The sequence below is a fragment of the Lonchura striata genome, chromosome 26 (genome assembly GCF_050655825.1).
Source record: "Lonchura striata isolate lonStrDom1 chromosome 26, ASM5065582v1, whole genome shotgun sequence".
Classification (NCBI taxonomy): Eukaryota; Metazoa; Chordata; class Aves; order Passeriformes; family Estrildidae; genus Lonchura; species Lonchura striata.
In genome coordinates this window covers 7,303,253-7,331,058 of record NC_140728.1, presented here as the reverse complement: position 1 = coordinate 7,331,058, position 27,806 = coordinate 7,303,253, and the positions used below count along the sequence as shown (strand labels likewise).

At 46.4% G+C, this 27,806-nt stretch overlaps 1 protein-coding gene across 1 annotated transcript; it reads left to right on the top strand.

Moving 5' to 3' along the window:
- The first annotated feature begins 627 nt into the window (after positions 1 to 627).
- TSPAN2 (tetraspanin 2) lies at positions 628 to 24,240 on the top strand. The gene is made up of 8 exons (XM_021535284.3): positions 628 to 787; positions 2,907 to 3,009; positions 15,447 to 15,544; positions 15,985 to 16,059; positions 16,572 to 16,673; positions 17,882 to 17,956; positions 18,684 to 18,767; positions 20,293 to 24,240. The coding sequence occupies exons 1-8, from the start codon at positions 719 to 721 to the stop codon at positions 20,356 to 20,358; spliced, it is 672 nt and encodes a 223-aa protein (XP_021390959.1). The 5' UTR covers positions 628 to 718; the 3' UTR covers positions 20,359 to 24,240.
- The last annotated feature ends 3,566 nt before the right edge of the window (positions 24,241 to 27,806 follow it).

Sequence of the window (27,806 nt, the reverse complement as noted above, 5' to 3'; positions counted from 1 at the left end):
TTTGCATGGTTTCCATACACACCTCAGGGAAAATTATTCAAAAAATTATTCAAAAATTGAAAATAATCTGAGTAGGTATAACTCTACAGTTGTGACTAGAGTGCAAAGTAAAATAAATAGGAAATAAGTGTTTTATTCGTTAAATAAGGAGAGGAAATGTTTAACGTAGAAACCCCTCTTTTCCAGAGACACAACTTTACCTCGTGGTCCCTTGTCTCAAAGCCCCACAGGCAACTTTGGATTCAGAGTTACTGGAACCCTCGAAGGAGCAGCTGAAAAAAACCCATACGATTTTGACAGCAGAGTCAGCATTTTGGGTCAAATTAGAGAACAAATTAATGATTGGAAAATGAACTTGAGGGGCTCTTAGCTATGGCTATGAACCAGGACAAGTTTAACGACATCACATTCTTGATCCTGCCTGTAATTTGGTGGGCAGCATGTGCAGGATCTGAGCGTGTTTCAGAGACACACGGGACGCCGAGAGGGATTTCACGGAGCGCACGGGGCCACCGGGGTGCCCGGCCCCGCCCGTGCCCCGCCCGGGCAGCTGCGGCCGCGGGAAGCCCCGGGCACGGCGCCGGGCACAAAGTCCGCCCCGGGGCGGGCCCAGGTCGGCGGATCCGCCCGGGCCCCGCCCGGCCCCGCACCTGCCCCCGGGGCCGCCCCGCCGGAGTCGGGCCGAGCCGCCGCGGGAGCTGCTGCCGGAGCGCCCGCCATGGGCGTGGGCTATGGGGGGATGCGCTGCATCAAGATCCTGCTCTTCATCTTCAACCTGACCTTCTGGGTGAGCGCCGCGCCGGGCCGAGCGGGGCCGAGCGGGGCCGAGCGGGGCCGGGCACCTGCTGCGGGTGCGGGGGCCGAGGGTCGGGCGGGTGGCACGGGCGCGGCTCCCTCCGGGCAGCCCTGCGGGATCGCTGCCCGAGCTGAGGCTGCGGGAGCGCCCGGGCAGCGCTCCCGGCTTTCTGCTCGCTCCTAGGGAGATGCAGCGCTGCCTGGGAAAGCACCGGCTCGGTGTAAGATGACATTGCTGAGCAGAGACAGCGTCTGTCTAAACGGATCATTTAAAGTAGCGATGATTTCCCCGGCAACCACGCGGCTGCAGGAGGAGGCTGGGAGAGGTTCCCCCAGTACAGTGCAGTGAGCAGAACATTTCACAGCATCACAGTGCTTTATACTAATGTCATTTCAAATAGGGAGCCAACAGCTGCTACGAGATCATCCTAAGACAAAGTCCTCGCATCACCCCAAGAGATTTAGGGAATGCTGTGTCCATTCCCCCCTCATTGTACCTTTTCAATAGTTTCACAATTCCACACTGCTGAATTCACGCTTTCTCTTCTCTCACTTTCCCTCATGCTCTGTTCTCCCTTCAGCTTTCCAGAAAACAATCAGCAATGTTATCTTCTTAAATGTCTTTTTCTTTCCTTCTGATTCACTGGGGTCTTTTTAAAAGAAGCCACAAAGTCATCCTGTTCAGCCTCTCTGGACCAAGCAGTTTTGGGCTTTTGTCTCCTTTATGCTTGAAGCACAGTTAAACTAAAGGCTGTTTCCTCGTGGTGACAGCACTGCGTGCTCCGGGGACACAGTGCTGCTGTGCTCGAGCTGGAGGGGCAGTGTGATTGCTGCCCAGCTGCAGCTGCAAGGCAGCAGAAGGACAAAGCTGTGTGTTATTTGTTTCTCAAAAGTGACAAGTACTGTGTGTTGTTATCTGCCTTTTTGCTGAAATGGAAGGAACCATCTCCTCAGCTGGCTGGGACGTTAATCCCAAACTGCCAGGGGCACTCCACAGCCTGGAGAGGCCCTGGCAGCACAAGGCTGCCAACGGGGAGGTCCCCATGCTGTGACAGGGTGGCAGGGGACCCTCACCCTCTGCTAGGACACATCTGTGGGGAAAGCCATGGTCTCAAGCTCTCCAGCTGTACAATTGCTGTCTCTCTTGGCTTGTGGAGCTCTTCCAGTGGATCAAGTGCCAGGGAATGCAGGACAGGTTAGGGGTACACTGTGCCAGGCTAGCACCCACATGGGAAGCAGCAGGTGTTTGTGAGCCTTGTCCAGGTGTGCAGGTGCCACAGGCTGAGGCTCTGGGCCTGGACAGCAGCAGGACACTGTGCCTGCTCCTGAGGGATGCTGGAGCTGCCTGCAGGACACACAGTTCTGCTCCTGAGGGATTCTGGAGCTGCCTGCAGGACACACAGTTCTGCTCCTGAGGGATGTTGGAGCTGCCTGCAGGACACACAGTTCTGCTCCTGAGGGATGCTGGAGCTGCCTGCAGGACACACAGTTCTGCTCCTGAGGGATGCTGGAGCTGCCTGCAGGACACACAGCTCTGCCCCTCAGGGGTGCTGGAGTTCTCTGCCAGGTCACACAGCACTGCCTGGCAGCCTGATGATCTGTCTGGCACATGGTGAGGCTGAGACCTCTGATTATAGATCTTTCCCCTCAAACAACATCCTGTGACACTCCTTTGTGACCTGGTCTTTTTCACATTAAAGGGATTTTTTTTTTCCTTGCACTTGACAGCTTCTATCACTGGTTTGTAATTTCTGTGATCCAAGATATCTACCCAGTAGCAATCCTTGTACCTTCTAGTTTTGGTGGGGGTCCTCTGCCCACTCCATTTCTCATGACAATTCAGGCCCAGTTTTGATAATTAAATGACTGACAAGCTTTGAGAATCACTAGTAAGTTCAGAAGCACCACTACACTGAAGAGCTGAAAGAAAGAAGTGCTGTGCACTGTAATAGGAATTTGTTGTTATCAGACCCTGGCTAGTGCTGCATGAATCTTCTGACAGGGCAATTCTGAGCGGTGGGATTTCAAGAAAGCACAAGGTGCCAAGACACCGCTGTGACGCTCTGCAGCCGTTTGTCACTGCAGCCCTGACTGCTCTGTTTGTGTTGCAGCTGGCAGGACTGGCTGTCATTGCCTTCGGGCTGTGGCTGCGGTTTGGTGGGCCCATGGCAGAGTTTGCTACAGACAAAAAGTCCCCGGAACTTTTCTTCATGGGTAAGTTACAGTGCTGGGAGGGCAGCAGCCTCTAGCCTTGGTTGCCTCCTGGGGCAGGTGACACACCTTGGTTAACAATTTCTGGGCTGACCTACACAAGACTGGACACTGTGGTGCTGTGTGCCATGTGTGTGATGGCTTTTGACCTTTCTCTGCTTGACCTCCAATTTCTTAGACCTAACTAATCTCTTCTCCTGGATTTGATCCAGTCCCCACATATCCTAAGTGAATTGTGCTAATACTCTGAGAATAGAAGGTGAGACAGGTCAGAGACTTGTGGGGCTCACCAGTATATCCCTCCAGAGTTTTCTGTGCAGCTGCCAGCCAACAAAACAAGTGTCCTTTCAGAATGTTCCCAAACCAGGACAGCAGCAAAATTCGGCTCAGCAGTTCTCCCTGTGGAGGCCTCAGTGGTACCAAGTGCCAAAGCAAATCCTTCCACAGCTGGAAAGTGATACTACCTGGTGTTCAGTCATCTCAGGAGCTGTTGGTCCAACCTGGGCAGGAATCAGCTAGTTCCTGTGCCCACAGAACTGCGATTAGTCACATCTAATTTTAGCATTTAAGATAACTTTTTTCTCCCTGGGATTTCCAGATGGGTTTTTGGGACTTGTGCTTCATATTTATAGATACCCTTAAATAGCAGCTGTCTGGGACTGCCAGCAACTGCAGCTCTCCGTCCCTGGCAACTGTAACATACCCTTACACCAGAAAAGTTGGATTTTTTTCTGTTTAATACATTACCCCTAGAGATGGACCCAATAATATTCCGTTGGTGCAAATATTTTTGCCATCTACAAATGCCAAGTGTGAGTGAATACCAGGTCCTGCCTTGGCCGCTCTGACAGGGTGGAAGGACAGGGAGTTGACCAGAGGTGTCCTCCAGCAGTTAACTGTCACTCCAAGATTGTGCAGTTACCTTAAATACCCCAATGCTCTCAGTGGAGGCTTTGACTCAGATCCACCACAGCCCCAGGCCCAGGTTTGTTTAACATCAGCCAGGCTAGAGACACAGAACTGGCTGTGCAGCTGTGGGAATAGATGGGGAGAATGTTATTTCCAGCAATGTTCCCCTGAGATTTTGTGAGGCTGAATAAAACCACTCAGATGAAAACATTGTTTGGGACCTGAGGGTTATTGTAAAACACGTTGCAGCACCTCCACTGACACAGAAAGCCAGGAAGTATGATTTACTTTTTCTCTTACATCTGAGCTGCTATGACAGCAGCATATTAGACCAACTTCATTTCCAGATCCAGTAGATACCTGCTGAATTCCCTGTGCTGTGGATTGGAATGCTTCCCTGCCTGATCCACTTATGTTTGTCCCAGGAGAGCAAACAAGACAAAAGGATGTTCTGGCTTTCAAAATCAAGTGCTGCTCGTTTGTTGGAAGGCAGAAAGTGCTACATCCTGTGCTGTGAATAAGTACCACAACTCCAATACAGCCTGGAACACATAGTGTAAACAAGATATTCTTTGGTGCATGCGTATTTAAATCTCCAAAAGATGTAGTCTGCTTCTGCCCTGAACAGAAATTACAAAAGTTGTTCTAGTTTGTCAATTTTGAGAAGTCCTGGGGAATGTTCTTGTAAACGTTTCATCAGTCACCATGACATTCAGCTTTTGGGCTGCCACACATATTTATAGAGCTGCCTGTTGAAATATGTAACTGTGAGAGGAAGTGCTGAGGAACAGGGCACAGAGATGTTAAGAATTCTTTTAAACTGGCACTTTGGACTGAATTCTAAAGCAAAGGTGTTGTCCTTTTTTGTAATAGGCACTGATTGATCAGAGCATTCCCGTGAAAGAAAACCAAAGAGTTTTCTGCTGCTCTCCCTCCCTCCCTCATTACAAGCCCTGCTAAATGCTGCTGTGACTTCTGAGCATCTGAAGGCACAGCTGAGGCTGTGCTGAGGCTGTCAACAGGCTGGGACCAAGGCCGTGGTAAAAGGACAGGGAGAAGTTCAGTTACAGTGGGGTTTGCAGCAGACAAAGCTGCATTTGAAGGTCATGCTGAAGAGTTTTCCCTCTTGAGGAGATTTCAGCTTGGAGTCCCCCTTGGCAGTTGTGTATTGGGCCTTTCTCAGAGTCTCTGGGATTGTTGTTTATTTGGCTCTGTGTGTTTGCTCTCTAACATGCCTTCTGGCTGGCAGCCAGGGTTTTGCATAGGAATTCTTAATATGGAACACTGTGCAGCACAGCAGGAGCAGCTGCCCTGAGGGCTGAAAGAGACAGCAGATCAGCAATATGACTTAAAATATCAGCATATAGCTATATATCCAAAAATAATTTCTTTATCTCAGTTCCACTGATGGCTTTTGTGGCTCCTTGTGATAACCCAAGGCCCTGTGATCACATCAACTTTGTGTCAGTGCTTGGAACAACAGTGCAGGTGCATTTGGAGTTTGCTTTGTAGGCTGAAACACTCCAGAATCACCATCTTCTGAAAAACAGTTAATTTTCTTTCTTTTAAAGGGCAGCACATTCTGCTCTTTCCGTACCTGGACTGAGCTGCCAGCCGAATCTAACCAGCTTCTCTCTTCTGCTTCCTTGTGATTGTTTTTTTCCTGGATCTGAAATGTTGGGTTAGTGTAAAATAATTGATAATTCTATCCTTGCATTTTCCATTAGGCCAGAGTAAGTCTCCTTAAATAGCCCTGTTCTTTACCAGCAGTCCAGCTGTCTTTTCTGCCCCTGGAATAGTTCAGGCCATGACTTGGCAACCAGGCCTGTTCATCTTTTCCAGCCACTGTGAGATGTTTTTGTTGGTTGGAGAACAGCTTACAGGCAGCAGTGCTGTGGGCAAGCACATATGTGTTCCTCGCTTTCTGTTGCTTGTGGTTTTGTGTTTGGTGATCCATATTCCCCACTGCACTTTGCAGTGAAAAACCTACAACAGAAAAGGTTGGAATTGGAACACTTGGACCCACACAGCCTCCAACCATTTTACCAGACATATCTTACACTGGAGCAGGCTCCTAAAATTGGACATCCTCTCCCTGCAGCTCCCCAGCTTTTGGAGTTTCCTCTACAGTGGGATATATTTTTTATGTTACTCCATCTCACAGTAGTTTTTGTGCCTGTGCTTCAAGTGATGAAGTAAAACTGTGGCTTCCCTGTTCAGCTGCAGTTCAGCTCTGGGAGAGTTCATAGATCGCTCTCTTAGCTGCACTTGAGAGAGAAAAAAATGAAAGAAAAAAGGATAGTTTCAGCAAAGGCCCATAGCTGGCAGATACCTTTTTATCCAAGTTCTCTGTGACACTGCACTGATCAAATGGAGAAAATATCTGTGGAATTAAGGGAATTCCCTTGGATTTCTCATCCTTATGGAGACTCCTGTACCAAGACTGGGAATTCTTTTACTGGGCAGGAAGGCCTGGAACACTCAGAAGGAAGTAAGATGCTTGTGGAAAGCCAGGTTTTGCTGGCTTCATTGCTGACAGCATTGCTGTCTCACAATTAATTGGTCCTTAATTAATTCCTTGTAGTACTGCTGTTCTTAATTTTAAGAATAACTGAAGCACAGTAGTACAGACCAAGTGCTGCTGAGTGCAAGTAGAGCACTTGTGAAGCAAAAACTGACATGGGGACTTAAGGATCAGTTCCAGATCTCCATTCTTCCATGTCTGCTTTTGGTGGACAAAGGGCAACAAGCAGGACAAACTCTGTATTCCTCAGAAATGAAGTGCAGTGGGTCTCATCCCTGCCAGCACCAATTAAAGTCAAGTGTGTGTACTCAACAAACCCCTCAGGAATGGTAACAAAACCTGATGAATGCAAACAAATCAGTCTGGGTGGCTCTTTCTCAGCCCTGAAATGTTTCTTCTCCTGCACAGCCAGAGCTCACAACCCTCCTATGCTCTGTTCTGTTCTCTTTCTTTCAGTCCCATGATCCAGTCTGTGGTCCAGGCATTCATCAGGGCCAAAACAGATGTGGACAAAAATTTTAGGGTGATTGTGGCTTTTTCTTGGGGTGAGTGAGAGCAGGAGTGATGCTCCTGGCTTTGAAAGGTACATGGATGGAGCGTGCCTTAGGATATGAAGTCATGTCTGGAGCTGAAGGATATTAGTAGTTTTTCTCCATAGCAGTGGATGCCCATACAAACAGGAGTTGGCGGGAGTTCCATCCATGTGAACTGCAGTTCTCTGCTCCTGTGCCTCTCTTTGTTCAAGTTCTATTCATGCATTTTGGAGTCAAACACTATACCCTTAGTCAACAGGATTTTCTCTGCGAAATCCACCACCTCTCAAACTCTACCAGCCTTTCAAATGAGCTATTGGCAAAGCAGCCTCTCTGTAGAGATGTGCAACCACAAGAAGAGCATTAAATGCCATCATGTGTTGGAGAGGCTTTTAGTCTGTACTTAAGACCTAAGCAATGAAATTTCTTTCTTCCTATCATCTTGTGTGCAGTTCTCTTTCTCTGCCACTCAGGAAGAGTGGTTTAGAAAAGGCTGATAGTGGCCCTGAGTGGAAAATGGAAGCTGCTGCACTGGAAACTGGCTTTAAAAATATGACACCACCAATACCACCCCCTGAGAAAACCTTACTCAAAATGAAAATTGTTCTAAAGTCCTCAGTCTCTGTTGTGGATCACAGAACCTTGCAGTAGTTCCTAAGAGTTAATATTCCCCCTGGCAGAATAAAGGCAAGAATAAAGGCAATTCTGAGCAAAGGAACCAATTTACCCTAATGTGACAATCTCTCCATCTGCCTCAGGGTGATTGCTGTATATTTGTAAGATGCTGATGTTCAGGAGGCTTTTTTTTTCTTTAATCACTTAAGCATGATAATGCACTTTATGCTTTTCGCCCATGAAATTGTCCTCCTGGGTGGCTTCTGCCACCCTCCTCTCCCTGCTATAGCTGTATAAAAGTCAGCCAGTCCCACCCCACAGCAGCAGCCGAACCCACAGTTACCCCATTTCCTTCTCCCTCAAGGCAGCTGGAAGCCACCCTGGTTCCTGCTCACTGGTGGCAATGCTGTGACTGCTGAGCCCTGCCAGCACCAAGTGCCCAGGGTGCCCCTCGACCCCTCGGGGAACACCCAGGCTCCAGTAGTCCCTGTTCTGGTCAGGCTGCCCAGCCCAGCCCAGAGCTCACCACAGCAACACTGAGAGCTCTCTGGAAAGAGCCACCTGCAGGAGGTGACTGAGGATAAAAACCTGCCTCTGGTCCCGTGGGAAGGAAAAGGGCATCAAGGTGCTTCCCATCTCTGGATGCCCCCAGGACGTGGCTGGTTACATTAATGTACAACCTCAGGGGGTGCTGAGGCCCTGGCACAGGTGCCCAGAGAAGCTGTGGCTGCCCCTGGATCTCTGGAACTGTCCAAGGCCAGGCTGGATGGGGCTTGGAGCAGCCTGGGACAGTGGAAGGTGTCCCTGCCATGACAGGGAGCTGGAATTACATCATCTTTAAAGCCCCTTCCAACCCAAACCATTCCATGGTTCCTCCTATTGGAGCAGCACCCCACACTCAAGGTTGCTCAGGCTCCTTTTTCACACAGAATCTCTTGAAGAGAGCTCTACATATTCTGAAGCAATTCCTACATAACAACCAGTGTAACCCATTACAGCTCCTGTAAGGGAAATGTCCTGTGCTGTGTTTCACTCTGACAGAGCTGTAAATACATTTGGACTGTCCACTTTGAAGCCATTGAGAGGAAAGTGTTTTGTCTGCTGTAAAAAAAAAACCTAACCAGCAACCAAAAAGCCCTCAGACTCCTTTTTGGGGCTTGTCAAGTTCAAAAACATCTTCAGGAGGGTTTGGATTGAGCCAGTTGATGCACACACAGGATTATCCAGACTGTCCTAATCTAGAGAGGATTGCAGAGAATCACGAGAGGATTTCAGAGTACCAAATGACTGAGTATTACAAAGGCAGAAGAAATACAGTATCAACAAAGCGATGCAAGTGGTAACAGATAATGTAAGTAGTACAAACACCAACAGACTTTAGCTACAGCCACACATGAACATGATCTTAGACTCACTATCAATTGCTCCTGACAACAAAGTGCTTTGCTTACTGCAGTCAAACAGGCATATAAATTTCAGGAAATATGAAGAAAGGAATTGGGAATCCAGCTGAAAAATATTAATGTCATGTGTACCTTTCCAGTGCATTCAATGTCCTGAATGCTCTGTGGTTCTAGCCAAAAAGGATGCAACAAAACTAGAAAAAGTACCAAGACATTTGACCATGTGCTTCTGACCACAGTGTGCACTCTGAGCAGCTCCCATGTGAGGAAGTTCACATCATTAAATGTGAATCCATTGCCGGGGGGTCTGTGAAGTTCAGCCAGGGTAGGAGAGCTCCAGCTGGCACAGGTGTGCTGATGACACCTGAGTTCAGAGCAGTCTGTGGGGGTGGCAGGCACTGACAGAACCTTTGGGAACAGCTTTGGGAACACACTGCCTCCAGTGAATCTGGGCCATAATTATTTAGGATTCTGGGATGCACGTGAACAAGATATATAGCAAGGGCTGGTGTTCTGTGGGAAAGGGAGGAACTGGACTGGGAGGTTACATTACAGTGAGGCTGCTTTTAAATTGAAATTCAGGATTTGTGCATCAGCAGTAGCCTCCAAACTGGCTGGTGCCTGTAATGCTTTTGTGGTTCCAGGAAGATTAACCACGAAATCTCTGCTGAATTCACACCAGACAATCAGATATATCCATTATACTAAAATTGAGGGTATGTTCCACTTTTCCAGAAATTAATGTCACTTTAGAGGCCTCTTCAGCTTTTCTCCAGTTCCGTAAATGTATTTTATAAATAAATATACAATGGAAATTTCTAGTAACAAGCCTGTTTCAGGAGCTGAGTTTGGTGCCACACACACAACTGTCCTTGTCTGGACACTTTTTTTTTTCCAACTCCTACGTGTGTTTGTCATATTTTCCAGGAGCGTGTCTGTGCTAGAAGTTCCTTGGTGCTCTCCTAAGGGCTGGAGAGCCTCAGTCCTTCCGTGGAGGACGACATCTGCCTCCTGGGCTGCAAGGAACACACAACCCCAGGAAAATCCCTTCAAGCCCTGTCTGGGCTCTGCCATCGCTGCTGCTGGGTCCCTCACCCCCAGAACAGAGCTGCTTGTTCTCTCTGTGGAGTAGGAACAGTTGGGGGTTTGTTCAGTGTTATTTACTCAGCCCAAAAGAGAGGAAAAAAAAAGGAGAATTATTTCAAATGGAAAGTGCCCATAGCAGCCAGGTAAACAAGAAACCCATGTGAAATAAAGCCAGACAGAGACAGGGTGTGTTTGTCTGCTCCTGCTCCTTGGCAGGGACTTGTGTCTCAAACCTTCAGTAAGACTTGGGGAAAAACAAACAAACAAACAAACAAAAGTAGCTGTGGGAGAGGGTTCTCTTCCAGATCTGAAATTATGCCTCTTCCAGCCCAGGCTGATCCTTCTCTCACCCTTGATATACATAAAAATATATTGCAGCCAGTAGCTATAAAATTCCATCCTTCTATCTGGTCTAAAGAGATGGAATTCTGTAGCATTGCTAATCACAGAGAGTTTGTACAGTCAGAAATAACACACAGAATCCCTTGATCCTTTTCAAGGTGTTTTTTCAGACTTGCAGATCTCCTGTCTCCAAGTGCAGCCCAAGAAGGGATGTGTCCTGATCTCAGAGGAGACAGTATCTTAGGGAACAGCGGCTGATCCAGAGATCTGCTGAGTTCTGGATTTGCCATTCTTTGCTACTGGGAGCCACAGGATGCTCTGAGACTGCCAGATAACATTTTAATTCCCTTTGTAATTGCAAAGCAGAGTCTGCTAGAAAATGGGAATCCCTCCTGTTGGAATTTTCACAGGCAATGCCCCCATTTGACATTTTCCTTTCAGGAAAGAATAATTTTCCCCATGGGATGAATCAAAAAATCAAATATACAGAAAAGCTGCTGCTTTATGGCTTTCCATATTTGTCTTTGCAAAGTAAAACAATGGCAGAAGAAGGGGATTCCCCTCTTACACTCACTACATTACAGCCAGAAGGGAAATCAATTTGTTATCAGGTGTTCTCTCACTTGACTCACTGCTAAAAGGAGAAGTCTTCATTTCTCTTCACATCTATAAAAAAACTGGGTGGGGAGGAGGGGGGTCAGCACAGCAAAACAAACCACACCCCAAAACCTCAATATTTCCTCACAAAAAAATAAAATAAAATAAAATAAAATTAAATTAAGAGAATAGGCTCTGTTCAAAAATCCCCAGTCCTGTGACACGTTGTTTTTCATACTCTTGTGCTTAAAAAGAAAGCCCCTATTTGCTCCAGAACCCCCTCAGTAATTAGTGCACTGGCTGTGCCTGCCTAAATCAATCAATTTTTTGTCAGATTTGCACATGGATTTTTAATCTTTGGAATGTGCCTTTTCATCCCTTTGGATTCAGGGGCTGAGAGTGACTTGTTTGTGGGTCCTAAATGCAGGTGGAATAAATATTCCAAGTGTGGGCAATTACTGATGGCAAAGCTCTGTCTCTGGGGCCAGTTTGGCCCTCCTCCATGCCACAGCAGTGTTCCTGCTCTCTGCATTCCCTGCTCTCAGTTTAGGTGCCAGCTCTCTCTCCTCTTCGTGAGCACACACAGACCAAAGAGCAGAACTGCAGGAAATGAACAGAGGCAACAAGGGGTGAGAGGAAAAAATTCACAAAGGCCACAAACCTTTGCTTCCTTTCCACCTTGTACCTTTTTCCTTGTGTTGCACAAAAAGCTGCAGCTGGACAGTCTTCTCATCATTTTCCACTCACCAAAACAAGCTCTCTACCCTGACCAGACTCACACAGTTCGCCATGTTGAGCTTTGTGGTGCATTTTCTGTGTCAGTTTGTAGCTCTCAAACCTGTTCCATTTTGTGGCTATAAACTGACTTTTTTTTTTTTTTTTTTTCTCTGCTGTGCTGTAGATGCCAAGTTGGAGGCCATGTCAAGGCTTTGTACTTTACAATGGAAGTGCTGATGAATAGAAGCTGATTAAGGCTTTCCATCCTGCTTTTTAGGAAGGAATGGGTTTTAGTGAAGCTGAGGTACTTCTGACACTGGATACTATTGCAAGGAAAGGTGTGATATTAACCATCAAATGTCTGGAGAGTCTCACTTTAAATTTAGGTCTGTTCTTATCAAGAACTTGAGATTAACATGCCTGTGTTGCTGTGTACAGCCCACTAGGAAAAGAAATACCAGATCCTTCTTACATACTTACACCATCCAAGATATTTCTGCATCTACAGCTTTGATATTGTTACAAACCGGTTTAAACAGAGAAGAGCAAGGAAAATTAAGTCTGTGAATAAAACGGATCAAACCCAGAAATGTTCCAAATGTGATGCAAATGTTCCAAATATATTTTATTTAATAGTAAAAGAGTCAAAGAGAAAGAGAAAATAAATAAACAGAAAACAGAAAAAGGGGGGAGGGTGAGAGGGGTTAGGCGGGAGCATAGCACCCCCCCCGAGGGTCCCAACGATGTCTACCCTCCACCTTCTCCTCTGAGTCTCGAGTTAGTGGATTAATAAACGTTTTGGGCAGGTGGGAATGCCCCGTGCCTCCTGAGGGGTTTGCCACTGTCCCTCGCAAAGCTCTGGATCTGCCGCATCATGTGCAGGGTCTGGGGACCCCTCTGGGCGGGCCATACTGGGCTCTCCGCCGCGGGGATGCGGCTCTTCCCGGGCTGCAGGGGCACAGCTGGGCTCCTGGCCCAGCGGAGCATGGCCGCTCACTGCCTCTCACCAGAGGGGCTTTTGCACGGCACACCAAAACCTCTCCTCCTCCCGCCCTTTGGTGCGAGGCTCGCTGACAGCCCCGGGGCTGCGATCGCCACCGCGCTGCTGGGTATCAGCAAGTGGTAGTCCCAGGCTGAGAAAGGACAAAGTGGGACGAACTCTCCTGAGCTGGATCCCTCTGTGAATGCATCCCCAGAGCTGAGCTGAGCCACTCTGTCTTATCTCGAGTAGTGAGCAGGGCCTTGGTCAGGATGTGGTGCTCGTCTCTGCAGCTTTTGTAATACAGTTTTGCTACAATAGGCAAAAGTCCTTCCTGAAGATGTATAAGCCATAAGTTATAACATTTTCATCTCTGACAGACATCCTTCCTGGAAGTCATCTTCCACTGAGCATCCCTGAATGTGGGTGCTGGGAAACCTTTCAGTGCAAGCTGAGAAGTAACTTGGTCCCTTTGAATTTTTTTCAAGGTACTCTTCATGTGTCTCATGGAATATTCAGAATTGGAAGGGATCCACAAGGATCATCAAGGCCAAGTCCTGGCCTCAGGACAACCCCAAAATCACAAGTTTCATTCCTGTGTGAAAGATTACATATGTGTATATATAGTAGATTCTTTTTGTGGAAATTTTAAGTGTCAACATTATTTTCTCTCTAGAAATAGCCGGGTATCAGCAAGTGGTAGTCCCAGGCTGAGAAAGGACAAAGTGGGACGAACTCTCCTGAGCAGAAGTTGGAAGAAGGCAGATTTTAACTCCTGGCTGGCTTGCTGTGGGGCTCAGCTTTGTTTAGTGAGTGGTATGAGTTCTTCCTGTAACACGCCTTAAAAGGAAAGTTCTCATTGAGGTAGTGGTTTAGCTCTGAGTCATGCCAGTGAAATGCTCAGGCTGTTTCTCTGACAAATGCAAATCCAAATTCCTGAAAATGGTTTCACCCCCAGACTCACTGAGCTTTGTCTTTCCTAGCTGCAAATAACGGGGAGACTCCTTTCCTGTCTCCTTACTCAAATTTATCTTTGCTAAATGGCCTGATAAGTACAGGGACAGGAGTAGGGAGTGACACACTGAGTAGTCCAGGAAACATCTTTGTAATTACACTGTGTTTGTTACCATGGAGATCCCAGGAAATGGCAGTGTTGGTGTTTGGCTGGTGAGCACCAGGTTCTACACCTGAGCGAGGGTTTTCTGTCTTTTCCAATTCATCTTCCACCAGGGCTGGCTGGCCTTTATCCCCTAAGCCATAAGTATCTTTGTATAGCAGTAAAAACCAGTGCTGTGAATATGTACAAGTACCAGCCTGAAGAATGCTCAGTCCCAGGAAGTCACAGATGGCTGGGTATTAAAAATCCAGAAAACATGGAATAAGAACTGCCAACACAGACAGCAAACAGCATCTCCCCAGTACCGTGTATATTACAATCAGTAGGGCAAAGCCATATTACTTGTTTTATTGCTATTTGTCAGAATGTATCTCTCAGCAGGAACTGGGGCAGAAGGAGGGAGAAGGATCACTAACTGGGATAGACACAGAGACTGCAGGGTGATGTGGCAGTGAATGGGCAGCAGCATTCAAACATTGACTGGTTTTACATTTTCCTAGCAATTGCAAACTGTCATCTGTAGGATCTTCTAGTCAAGGTTACACAAGGCCTGCTAACAGAAAATACCAGCAGCTCTGCTCACCCTGGGTCAGATTTTATAATAATGTTTGCACTGGTGACTGAGCACACTAAAGGCTCTCATTGGAAGCTTGGGTGAGCCAGGCTCACTGTGCCCTCTAGTGCACTCTGCCTGCAGCTCCACTGTCCCTCACCAGAAGGAAATGAAGAGAAGATGAAGCTCTTTTCCCCAGCAGATTTCTGCACATCCTGCACAGGGCAAAGACTAGAATTACACCAACACGGTAGCAGAGCCAAGGCACAGCCCCGTGGTTGTGATCTGGTAGGAACTGACCCCCACAAGAACCCGAGTATTGCCCAAGCAAAGATCAAAAAATGTACATCCACAAGTGAGGAAAGAAAAGTTCTGTACTCTGATTTCCTTTTGTTCTAGCTAAAGCCCATACAAAAAATAAAACCAAAACACCTGTTGAATAAGAGTATTTCTAGGTGTCAGGTACAGCTGGGGTCCTAGATCTGTATGGGGCTATGCTGCTATCTTCCATGTTCCTTTCATTTCCCCCACTGCAGAACAGTACAGCACATTTCCAGCCCCAGGTTTCCCAGAAATAAGCCCTCTAGCAAAGCTGGGGGGGGGGGGGGGGGGGTTTGCCTTATATTGCTTATAGCAGAGGTTAAAGGGGTTCTGGATGGTATGGGGCTTGTTCTTTCTGCACTGAGCTTCTCCCTGGGACAGCAAACTAGGAAGGTGGAAGTCAGATTCTTATCACAGAATGTTCTCAGTTGGAAGGGATGGACCAACAAGGATCATCAGGTCCAATTCCTAATGAATGGTCCATCCAGGAATCAAACCCGCAAAGCTGGTGTTTTTAGCACCGTGTTCTAACAAACTGAGCTAATCTCAAATTGTCTTATTTAATTATCCAAGAATTCTGAAGAAAGTATTGCTCTCTTCCTATGGTCAGAGAACCTTTTCTGTGTAACCAGTTTTGTGAGAGCCAGAGACCTTGTTAGAGCTGTAAATGGGTGGGGCTGATGAATAGGTAGCAGATTTTGGGAAGAGAAACCTAAAATTGATGCCTGGCTCTGATTTCCACAGGACTCTATGTACTGGTGGGAGCAGGGGCCATCATGTCAGCAGTTGGATTTTTCGGGTGCTGTGGAGCAGCACGGGAGTCCCAGTGCTTAATTGGAACAGTGAGTAAAATGTTTCCAGGGCCTGGGCTGTGCAGGGAAACCATCCAAAGCATTCAGTGCTTGTGTCATTAATGGAAAGATCTTTGCAGTCCAACACCTGGAAGGTCTTATTTATTTTATTGGCTCATCCAGCTTCTCTGGACTCAGCAGCCACCATGCTACTGCAGAGCTGGCATACGTGCAGAGATGCCCTTGCTTGTCCCTTGTGATGTATTCCCTGGAATTAGTCTTTGATTTGCCTGAAGCTCCCTCTGAGCCACATCTTTGCCATTTCCCCTTTGTTTGAATGTGACAAGGAATCTGCTTTGGCAGCCCTGTGCAGAGCCTCCTCAGGAGCTTTGGTTCAGGGTGGGCTATTGAGACCTGGGGAGGACAAGGGGGTGGCTGGCAGCCCCCATGAACAAGCTGCACTCATGTGAGATTCTCTCCTTCCTCTGCAGTTCTTTGCTTGCCTGTTGGTGATATTTGCAGGTGAGGTCACTGCTGGAGTATTTGCCTTCATAGGCAAGAAAGTGGTAAGTAGCAAACAGCCTCTGATGTAATAATGGGGTAGTTAGGGATTCCAGTGCCCACTGACCTGGGTCTTCTGTAGGAAAACTTTCCAGGAGACTTTTCCCTGCAAGACTCTCTGACATTCTTATCTGGAGACATTGACCGCTTGTGTTATCACAAGTTTGGAATAGGATGAAGTTTTTGCCTCTTCTGTTCAAGAAAAAGTGGGGGTGTGGGGGTTCAGCCTTGAAGGAAACATCAAAGGGAGCTGTATGAAAAGATGGTATTGCTTGGGAGAAGGGCAAACAAATTTAGGCACTGAATTTCCACAACTCAGGAGTGTTTAACCAAAGCACAGAATAGACCCTATGAACACTGACCCTCTGAATGGCCACAAACTTTCCTGGCTTTTGAGTCACCATACCTGTTTACCAGGCTTTATTTTTTGCCCTGGAAGTTGAGGACACAAGATGAAAAGTCTTGGACCGGGGGTAAGACTGATTTGCAACTCACTTAGAAAGTTTGATTTCTGCAGGCAATACAGGAAGCCCAGAAAATCTATGAAGATGCTTATGAGGACTACATGAAAAACCCAGTGGGGAAGGTCAACAGTACCATCTATCGCTACCACGTGGCTGTGAGTACTCCTCCACCATACCACCTCCCTCCACTGCTCACTCTACCCATTAGAATCCAGAATTCCTCCCTCTGAGGTATGGCAAAATAGCACTGAATGTACTGGAAATCCAGTCAGAGGCTCACAACCCTGAGAGTTTCCTGAGGGCTCTGCCAAAATTCTAGTTTTTGGATCTCCACATTTGAAAGTGCAGTTAGCCAGGCTTTGAAATTTCTGATGCTTCTGGTCTTTGTGTGCAGGAGAAATTACTGTTATGGCCCTCCTGGATATTGATATCCATAAATAAATACTCGCAAATGCAGAGGGAAGGAGAAATGTCTGCATCCCTCTGCATCTGTCAGAGAAAACGTGACCTGTGTCCCAGGACCTACAGTGTGGCTGAACCAAGTCGGTGAAAGACCAAAAGCACATGTGTGACATAGTTCAGGCCACCCAAAAAGTGAATGTCTGAATCAGACTTACAACCTGTGACTTCTTTAATCCTGTTTGTGTCCATCCTGGATCTACACTGCCTCCCATGGAGAGCAAGCCCAAGCTTTGTTGCTCCTTACAGCAATTCCCACGTCCTTTAGAACAAACATTTCACAACCTCAGACCCTTTTGTCCTTCTCCCATAGCTCTTATTTCTGACCCAAAGAGGAATTCCAAGCATTTTGTGGGAGATAGGCAAACAGGAAAAACAAACCCTCTGAAACTCTGATTTATGACTGTCTCCAAAGCCAGCACATGTTGTGTCAGAAATAAAATTCCAACATTCTCTGCTGTAGTTTTTGTGCATTGCCCATAATTCTGTATAAGATATTTGAACTTTCTGCATTCTCCCTTTAACAACTCCTGTTTTCTTGTAAGCCAGGGATCTGCTTTTCCCAAATCCACTTGTTTGCTTTGTTATGAATACTGTTATAAAAATCCCTTCTGGAAATTGTTGTTAATACAAATGTGGCTGTTTCCTGTGGCCTCAGACAATGGAAACTAATTTTTGAGAATTTTGTCCCACACAGTAAGAACTCTACCAGAAGCAGCAGTTTAAATATAGAGAATTAGGTTATTATTTTTTCTGTACAGATTCTTTTTTTTTTTTAGTTATTTATTGTCTCACTTTCAGTATGAAAGTATGTCCCTAAACCAGGACAAAATAATAACTGACTTTCAGTATGAAACAGCCTGTGGTTTCCCCCTCTTTGATCCTCCATCTCTCTCTCATTCAGCTCCAGTGCTGTGGTAAAGGTAATGTGGAACAACAAACAGGATTACCCTGTCCAGAGAACATCCAGCTGCCAAAGGCAAGTCCTCTGTCCTGCTTGTTCTAATCACTTCTTCATGTCAGTTTTTTAGTAAAATTGGAGACATTCTCTAAGTAAAAGAAAGGAAGAAGTTCTTTTTACCTTGCAAATTCCAGCATGAAATTCCTTATGGAATGGAGGAGAGTGGAGGCAGAATTAAGCTGGAGGTCATATTGCCCTCAGTCATGACACCTGTTTGTGGCATTCCATGGTAGCTGAGACAATATTGCACCATCTGAAAGGAAAAGGGAGGAGGGAACAGAACAGGACCCTGAATTCCCCATGGAGGGTGGATTTTGGCAAGTGCCCACCTTTGTCATGCATGGAGCCTCCTGATTAGAAACTTCATTGGTGTTAAGAAAGATATTTCTGTAATTTCTGTCTTATCTGGCATCTGCTTGCGAGTTCAATGTCAAAATGAAGCACCAAACCGCCTGATTTAGCATGGCCTGTTATATAAAGGAGTTTAAATTTAGGGAGAAAACTGAGTGTACGAAAATTACTTGTATGTGTCAGTCTCTACAGGCAAGAGGTACAGATGCCTCCCCACAAATGGGAAGATGCTGGGAAAATTATCCAGCAAAACTCAAGGTTTACATGCAAGAATTAGAATGGTGACTGCACTAATATTTTTGTGCTTATCCATTGCTCAGTGAGAATAGCTGATAGAATTGATTGAAATACAGATTTCCAGGCATAAAAAATATTTTAATTTTGTTTTTGACAGAACTGCCTGGTTGAAATTCAGAATGTAATTGATACTCAGCTGCGCTTAGTTGGAATAGTTGGAATTGCAATTGCTAGCATCACAGTGAGTAAATTCATGTTCTCCAATCTCTCCTTGAGCCCAGTACCCTGTCCCTTGCTCAAAGCTTTGTGGAAGGTATTTTGCAGCAACTGGTAAAATTCCTCAATTCTTCTTACTTCCAGTGTGTCTTCTCTCTGGGAATTGCCCCCATCAGTGCAAGCAGAGCTGTGTGACTCTGTTTTTCAAGTTCATTTTGTGTCCTTAGACAGGGTCCAAAGTAATGCTAATCTTCTTTTGTTCTAGGCATAGGAGAGCAGAGCACACATGAACCAAACTGAAAAGTAAAAGGCTGTAGCAGCATTTAATGTATTGCAAAACAACTGCAGTCCGATGCTTTCAGTCCTTTAGGATACATTCCTTAGTTTGCATGAGGAATAGAGAGTACCCACTAGAGCTGTGACCAATAGATGTCACCCTGTCCCAAGGACACAGCAGGACTGGCAGGCTGGGGCTCACCAGGCTTTAGCACAAAGCTTTTTCCTGCACGTCTGTGCCATGACTTCTTTCAGACTCAGCCACCAGCAGCATGAGGAGCCACAATATTAGTAAAGAACCACTCCCTTAGCTGCTGGGAAGAGCAGGATGTTCACAGATTTATGAGGACACTGAAAAGCAGCTGAAGGGTTTCTGCAGGTAACAGAAACCATGGTGTACAAATTAAACATTCTGGGGGTTTGTATGAACCATTCAGGGACTCAAAAATACAGCGAGGGTGGGACAGGGATCAATAACATCAAGGACACACCAGAACTGGGATCATCACTCCTTGGATCCCTGCCTCAGACATTGTGAAGGTCCTGAAGTGACCACAACCTCTTCAGCAGCAGAAATGCACCTGCACCTTTTCCTGTGCTTGTTTCTGCCACTTGCTGGGCTGTGAGAGCTCAGCTCTGCTCATCCTTGGGGACACATGTGGGGAGGGGACATGAACCCAGTGCTTAAACTGCCCATCTCCCACCCTTAGCAGTGTAGCCTCGGGAGGCAGCTGCTTTGGAGAACTGACCTGTGGCAAGAAAGCAGAGCCTCTGGCAACACCCACTGTTCCCTGCTTTTATCATTCCCTCTAGTGAACCAGTTCCCTGAAACGAGTCGGGGCTTAGATTTAATGTAGAGTCTTGCCCTGGAACACAGGAACTATTCAGAGCTCTGCACCAGCTCTGGGGGCTCTGCAATCACCCTCTGCTCTTACTCAAATGTCTGTCATATTCCATGTAGAAGCTTTCTGAAACTCGGAACACTCCTGTGCAATGCCAGCATACCACAGTCACAGTTATTATGTGACTTAAATTGATGTTAGTAGCATGAATATTTGGGGCAGTTGTGCTTGGCTGAACATTTAGAACAAAGAACAGTGAAACCAGTGTGAGCCCATAAAATCAGTGAGACCTCCTACATTGTCTGATGTTTTGGGGTTTTTAGATGGAAGCAGTCATTACTCTGCCATAGGGACCTTCAGATTGTCTGATATGCAGATTGTTTTTTAACTGTTTTATAAGTGGATCCCTAAATCACATCCCTTCTCTTCTAGATCTTTGGCATGATATTCAGCATGGTTCTGTGCTGTACGATCCGTAACATGAGAGAAATGATCTAAAACTGTCACTGCACAACTATGCCCCAGGAGTTCCAGACTAAGCTTACAAGAAGTGCTCTTCTACCCAATTTAATAATTGTAATGCATTTTAATCAGTGTTTTAACATACTGAGAGGAAAATATCCCATTAGGTGATCAGGTGAATTCTATTAGTTACAGTAAAACTGAAGTGAACAAAAAAAGGGGTTTAAAATGTCCTTTTTAATGAAAAAAAGAGCAAAGGTGCATCTAAGACTAATTTGATTTTAAATGTTTGTATATGTGCAATTAAGAGTTTACACATGTATAGACTTTGTGTAAGCACATGCATGTGTTTCCTTACAAACACATCTGGATGTGAGCAGGTCTCTGGATGTGCAGTACCTGTCCAGGTAAATATCTGCAGATGGAACATGTTGTGTGTGCACATCCCCCAGGGACATAGTGCTCAGAACCCTCTCACACCAAGCCCTGGTTTGCCAAGAGGGACAAATGCCATTGTAAAAAGTAAGACCTGTGATCCATTTTGTGATTTTATTTTCCAAAGCCCAAACAGAGCAGAACTAATAAAATTGTACTTTATTTTAGAAACAATTAATGACTAAGGGCCTACTCCAGGAAGCTTGAAGAGTAGACCCACTCACGTCACTGTCATGCAGAGACTAGGTATTTATTTTTTGTAGGACTGGACCCTTCATGCAAATGCAGAAAGCTCTGGGGGAGAAATCATGTCCAAGGAGATCCAGGCTAAAGGAAGAGGGGGAAAGAGGTGGGAAGCTGGAAAGACCAGCAGTCATTTGGGACCAACTGCAGTGCAAAGTGTGCTTAAGCTTCCCAAGCTAGGCTGAGATGGGCCAAAAAACCCAACTGTGAGTTCAAGGGGCCACTAAAATCCACATTCAGCAGCCTTTTTGTCCCAAAAGCCTCACTGTGGCTACAAACTGGTGCAGGAGTGGAGCCTAGGTCCAGAAAAGTAGCCCCTTTGTCAGATCTCTGGAGAATCTAACTGGCCTGTGGAAGCCAAACAAAGAGCAAAAGTGGTCAGAAAAAGACACACAGCACTTTAAAATCCTCAGTTTCTGCTTCTGTGACTATCACAGCTTCCATGGGGCTCTTACCTCAACCTCTCGCCCCTTCCTGGGGGCAGAAGGCAGGAAAGAAAGATGGGACATTTTTACAGAGCCATGAAGTAAGTTTTCTTACTGGCACTTTTAGATTGCTTGTCAGGTATAAAAATTACACTGTGTGCTTGAAATACCTCAGGGCTTGCGTTTACATGTTTTTTTTTCCTATATTTTAATTTTTCTATTTGTCATATTTATTCATAAGAGAATGTTCCTTTTGAACCAGCCTAGAAAGGAGAAAGATTGTTCCAAGAAAAATAAGTCATATCAAAAGCTCAGGATCTCTTAATTTTTGGCTTACACAAGATAATTCACAGTTTCAGAGAACAGCTTTTTGCTAACTATACCCCCATAGCAGCAGATATCTGATGATCACCAGTTCAGATTCCTCATGCAGTTGTTCCATACATGCTGGGGAGAAGTTCAGGTAAACTACACATTCCAACAGACCATTGTCTAAGAGGCCTTGGAATTTACAAGTCATGGGGTCCTTGTTCCACTGAAACACAGAGGAACAAAATGGGATTTCAGGAAATATGCGTATCTTAGTGCATATGTCTGTGTGGGATATACCACCCTTTATTATTTATTTATCTCTTACTCCCCAAAGAAATCCAAACTCCCATCAGTTTTCTGTCACTTCAGGACTTGAGGTAGTGCTGCTGCTCCAAGTCTCTGGTTTAGTTGACACATCTTGCTGTCTTTTACATGGATTTCTCTTTTCCAATCGTCCAACCAGGAGCTGTGGCACTGCACTAAGAGCTGGGCACGGCAGGCACTGCTGACTGAGCTGTGTCCAGGCTGAGCTTTAGGCTGGGAGGGACACAAGAAATCACACACCAGAAAAGAGTGAGGCTTGTGTCACTCTGTCACAGCTGATTAGCAATGGATGTTAATTAAAAACAGGGCCTGGGACCTCATTCTGCAAAATCCAGCACAGGAAACAGGGCCCTGATGTGCTGCTTGCTCCTGAGACAGGCTCAGCTGGGAGAACAGCAGTGGCAGCAAATCCATGAGGGTCTCAAGCTGAACCTTAGAAATCAGTTTAACACAGCAGCCAGCAAAGCAATTTCCTGGCTCCCAGGTGTACCTGAGACTGTCCCTACAATGGTTGTGCTCTGAAGAGATGATGGGGTAGTGCCCAGCTGGGGTGTGTTGTCCCAAGGTAGTATTGGCAGAAAGAAAAAACTCTTGTAGAGTGTCATTTTTGCCACTCAGAACAAGCCAGTTTTCCAGGAAAATCAGTAAAAATAGCACCAGAGCCAGTGGTTCAGGTTCCAAGACTGTTGTCCTACAGGGATAGAAACTGATTGCAAATAACGCAATTTCCTTGTGTCACATTGCCCCTCATAATGACAGTATTCTATGCATTTTAAACACATCTACACACTCCTCAAATTGCACCAGAATGTAATGACAGGACCAGTGTTTATCTTTTTATTATGTCTTGAGTAAGCTGGAAAATGCCCACTCCTGCTTTGAGATGCACTGAATGCCAAGGCAGCTTGCAGAACCTGCTGTTGCTTCCCCAGCCCTCCACTCCCCCAGAAATACAAAACCACCCCAGTGCCTTAGGAAAATGGGAAAAAGCGGTAGGAAAAAACCTTCTGTAAATTAAGACTCGACCCACCAACTTTCTGCAGAAGTGTTTTGGGTTTGTGATTTGTTTTTTTCTTCCTCTAAAGCATTAATTTTCTGAGCATTCCTGCATAAGCTCTAGGGTTGCAGTTGTTTAGGTCTAGGGGATACTTGCACTGCACACCAGGAACAGGACAATACCTGTTACTGGTTTAGTTCTCTAAGTTGTTGGTATAAATTAAGCTGGAAATCAACATGTTATTCATATACTAGTGCCTTTAACGGAATCCAGGGATAAAGGTCTTTTGTAGTTTCCTGCTGTTGTGAGGTGCTTAATACAATTGCAGTTTTCTCTGCATCTTAATAACTGAAGGTATTTTTTCAGTTACTGCCACATCAGGCAGCAAAAATACCAATTTATCCTGTCCCTCGCACCTGTGTCAGAGGAAAGTGACAAAAGATCGGATCCCTCCAGGTAATACAATTTTGAAAGCACATCACACCACGTTTTCTTGTTCTCCTGTCAGTTTGTTCTACAGCATAAAGATGTAAGTCATTGATGCCCTTACTGTGTCTCTAAACATCCTTATTCACATTTCACATTGTCTAATTTTTCTAAGTTACTGATTTCAGTGGGAGCTTCCTTTGTCACAGGGAAGCCTCAGCCAGTTTTGGTACCTCTCAGAAATCACACAGCAGCTGATGAAGCTCAGCCCTGTGACATCCCTATAATGAAGAGTCATATTTCACTTGTCTTGATACTCATAGTTTTATAACAAAACATGTTTCATGTGTCTTGAAAAGGAAATTGTCTTAAGCCCTCAAATGCTGTATGGTACAGCCTTTGCAGGCTATGGATTAACAGCATCGGATGCTGTTCACAGAAAATGTACATAAATAAAGCTTTTCAATCTTTTTCCTCTCTATTGGTGCTCCAGCCACGAGGTTCTCCAAAACACTAACCACTTCCTGGATAATGTGTATGGTACAGCATAAATTCTGATTTTGGACAGAACTGGCGTTTAGGTTCGTGCTGCCAAGCCTGTGGCAGAATTACCTCTTGCTTTGAAAGAAAACAAACTTAACTCTGTGGCTGCAATTAGCTTTCATTTCCCTATGATGTGTTCCGAAGTGGCGTTTTACCGACTTTGTGTCTCGAATTTGCAACAACTTCTTAATAAAAATAACCTGGAATAAACGACTCGGGGAGAGAACTCGATCCGCGCGGCCAGAGCCCCCCAGGCCCTGAGGGCAGCCCGGGGCTGCTCCGCCTCACCTGCTGCATCCAGGACAGCGGGCGGGCTGCTGGTGACGGAGCAGCTCTGGGGCAGCGAGGCAGGCCGAGCCCTGCACTGGGGACCGGGATTGAGATGGGGATTAGGATCAGGATCAGAAGCAGGATCAGGATCACGAGTGGGACCGCCGGGATCCAAAGGCGGCACCGCCGGAATTCCCCTCAGGGACCCGCGCGAGGCCCCGCCCACTGTGGGCGGGGCAGCGGGCGGTGCTCGCTCCCCATTGGCTGCTCGCGCTGAGGGAGGGCGGGGCCACAATCCCAGACTGGTTTGGGCGGGAAGGGACCTTGAGGCGCTTCTCACTGTCCCAGGCTGCTCCAACCGTGTCCAGCCTGGCCTTGGACATTAACAGGGATCCAGCGGCAGCCACAGCTTCTCTGGGCACCCTATGCCAGGGCCTCAGCACCCTCACAGGGAACAATTCCTTCCTAATATCCACTCTGAACCTGCTGTCTGTGTGAAGCCATTCCCCCTTGTAGTCTTATTTCTGGTACTGGAAGGCCACAATGAGGTCACCCCGAAGTGTCTCTTCTCCAGGCTGGACAATTCCAATTTCCCAGCCTTTCCTCCCAGCAGAGCTGCTCCACCCCTCTCATCATCCTGGTACGTCCTCTGGCCTGGCTCCAGCTCCTTCCCGTGCTGAGGGCGGCTCGGCAGGCGGGGTCTCACCTGCGCAGGGCGGAGGGGCAGAGTCCCCCGCCCCAAGGGCTTCACCCGCGGCGCTGTCCCGCGGGCCGGGCGGGGCCGCCCCTCCGAGCCCTCGCCACAGCGCCCCCCGGCGGCCGGGGGTGTCACCGCAGCCCCCGCGGGTGCGGAGCGCGGGCCGCTCCTTGCGCCACGGGGAGCGGGGGTGGCGCGGCTCCTGCTTCTCCTGCTCCTGCTCCTGCCTCTGCTTCTCCTGCTTCTCCTTCTCCTGCCTCTGCTTTTCCCGCTTCTCCTGCCTCTCCTGCCGCTCCTTCTCCTGCTCCTGCCTCTGCTGCTCCTCCTGCTTCTGCTTCTGCCTCTGCTTCTCCTGCCGCTCCTGCCTCTCCTGCCCCTGCTTCTCCTTCTTCTGCTCCTGCCTCTCCTGCTTCTTCCTCTCCTCCTCCTGCTCCTGCCTCTTCTTCTTCTTCTTCTCCTGCCTCTCCTGCTCCTGCCTCTGCCTCTCCTGCTCCTGCCTCTTTTCCTGCCTCTGCTTTTCCTGCCTCTGCTTCTTCTTCTCCTGCCCCTGCTTCTCCTTCTCCTGCTCCTGCCTCTCCTGCTTCTTCTGCTTCTGCCTCTCCTTCTTTTCCTGCTCCTGCCTCTCCTGCTCCTCCTGCTCCGTGCTCCGCCTGTGAACGCGGCCGGGTTTGTGCCTCTCTGCCCCAGCCCGCTCTGTGCCCTCCCCAGCCGCACCGAGGTGCGCACACCAGGCGAGCGCGTTTGGATTTACTGCGAATCCATCACTGAGTGATGGGGAAACCGGCCTGGGATGAATGGAAGGTAACAAACACATGTCTGGAAGGATCGTCACCTGAACAGGGATTTATCAATGAGCTTGTGGTCTTAAACTTGAACACGAAAACTGCTTAACACAGTCCTTGGAGGGCATGGAAACGTATGGTTAAATAGATATGTTAAAACAATGCAAACGTCTCAGTTTGGATTTTTCTGAAGTGTAAAAGAAGGCATGTTAGTTATTTTTCTCTCAATGATTTTCCATAGGCATTAACCATAAAAGTAGACTTGGTTTTTGTTTGTACTGAAGACAAATCTGTCAGGCCATAAAGGACATTACAATAACTTAGCAGTGCTGCTGATCCTGTAAATAGGCCAAGTACCCTCTTTTTGTTTTGCTAAGTAGAAATGCCTCTTAATAGTAAACAGAATTATATTTTTCTGTGCTAAATAACATTTTTTAACAGTCCAGACATCTTGAGAAAGCTCTGGCTGATCTTAATAAAAGTGAATACTTTGTTTCTTTGGCATTTACCAGATACCATAAGGGCTGTTTTGTTCAAAAAATACCTATTTTCCAATTTTTTTCTACCTCTCCTGTGCTCTTCATCAACTAGGGAGCAGCAGTTCATGTTGCAGCTCTTCCTTGGAGAGCTTAGGAGACCATAGCTCGTCTGTCTGATACACAGTAGGGGCTGCACATATCACATTCTCACCACCAGAAAATATATGTAACTTAATTGTAACTAACCTCTTCTGCTCCAAAGAGTTTTAGAAATAGTCTTGTACAAAATTAGCTATACTTGGTTGTTTAAACCATAGGTATAAGGGATCTGGTTTTACAGAAGTAGAGCTGCTCCTGCATATGCTCTGGATTTTCTGTAAATTTCAAACTTGTTTTTGGAGAATTAAAATTTTCAAACTTTGCCTGTGAAGGTATTTCTTTATCACCAAATAATGCACATGATAATTGCAGTTCATACCTTGTGTAGAATCCGTGACACATATTCAAATTGCCATGGGTTGGTTGAGGTTGGAAGGGACCTCTGGAGCTCATCCAGTCCAAACTCCTGCTCCAGGGGGGCACCAGCAATTTCTCTTGGGCTTTCTCACAGGTTTTGCTGCAGATTAAATCAAATTAGGGTTTTTGGAACAGAGTCAGATTCTAGGAACAGTCGTGAAAACTGCAATCCTGAAAGCAGGGTTTTTCTAAGAATGTTTAATTTCATATTTGTATCCTCTGAATTCTGGTTCCTTTATTTACTATTTCAAGCAATGTATGAATGGAGTATCTGTAATTTCTTGGGAGCTACAGTCTCAGTGGAAATGAAGCAGTTGTTCATTTACATTAATTACAGGCATCCCTTTTCTTTATTCCTGGCTCTGCACTCTCACCTGTGCATGTTCAGCACACAGCTCAGCTCTCCTTCCACTCCCAGAGGGGGTTTTCACCTGTGAGGAAAAATAGGATGTTTTGAGTTTTGCTTTCCATTTGATGGCAGCACACTCCCCTTGTGGAGAACAGAGCAGCCAGCTTTGAAGCTGCAGTGATTCCTCAGTGCTCACAGAGACAGGTGTATTTCAAACTGGGTTTCAGCAGGGAAGGGGGTTATGCCATTCTTGTAGAGACATTAATGTAGAGAAGCATAATAAACACAGAACTGGACAACAGCAGGGAGGACACAGATCTACAGTGTCTAAACTAGTAATACATAGATGGAAAAATACTGTGCTAATTTGAAGGCTGTAAGTATGTGTCAAAATCTATTTTAAAAGTTCAGTACCAACAGTGTGTATGGCCTCTCTTTTAAACTGTGAAATATATCAAGTGAAATAGGTGAACTCTGAAATAAATCAGTATCAAATTCTGAAATATGTCAATATAACAAATCTCTGAGCATCTCTTCAGAAAATATCTGGGATTTGTGAGCAAAGGCTGATACATCCACACAGTTCTGTCTCCTTCTCCAAAGTAAATTCATGTTGGTTGTCAATACAAACATACAGCCTTTATGAATCCTTTCTGCCTGTCTCAGAGCACCAAATTAATTGAAGC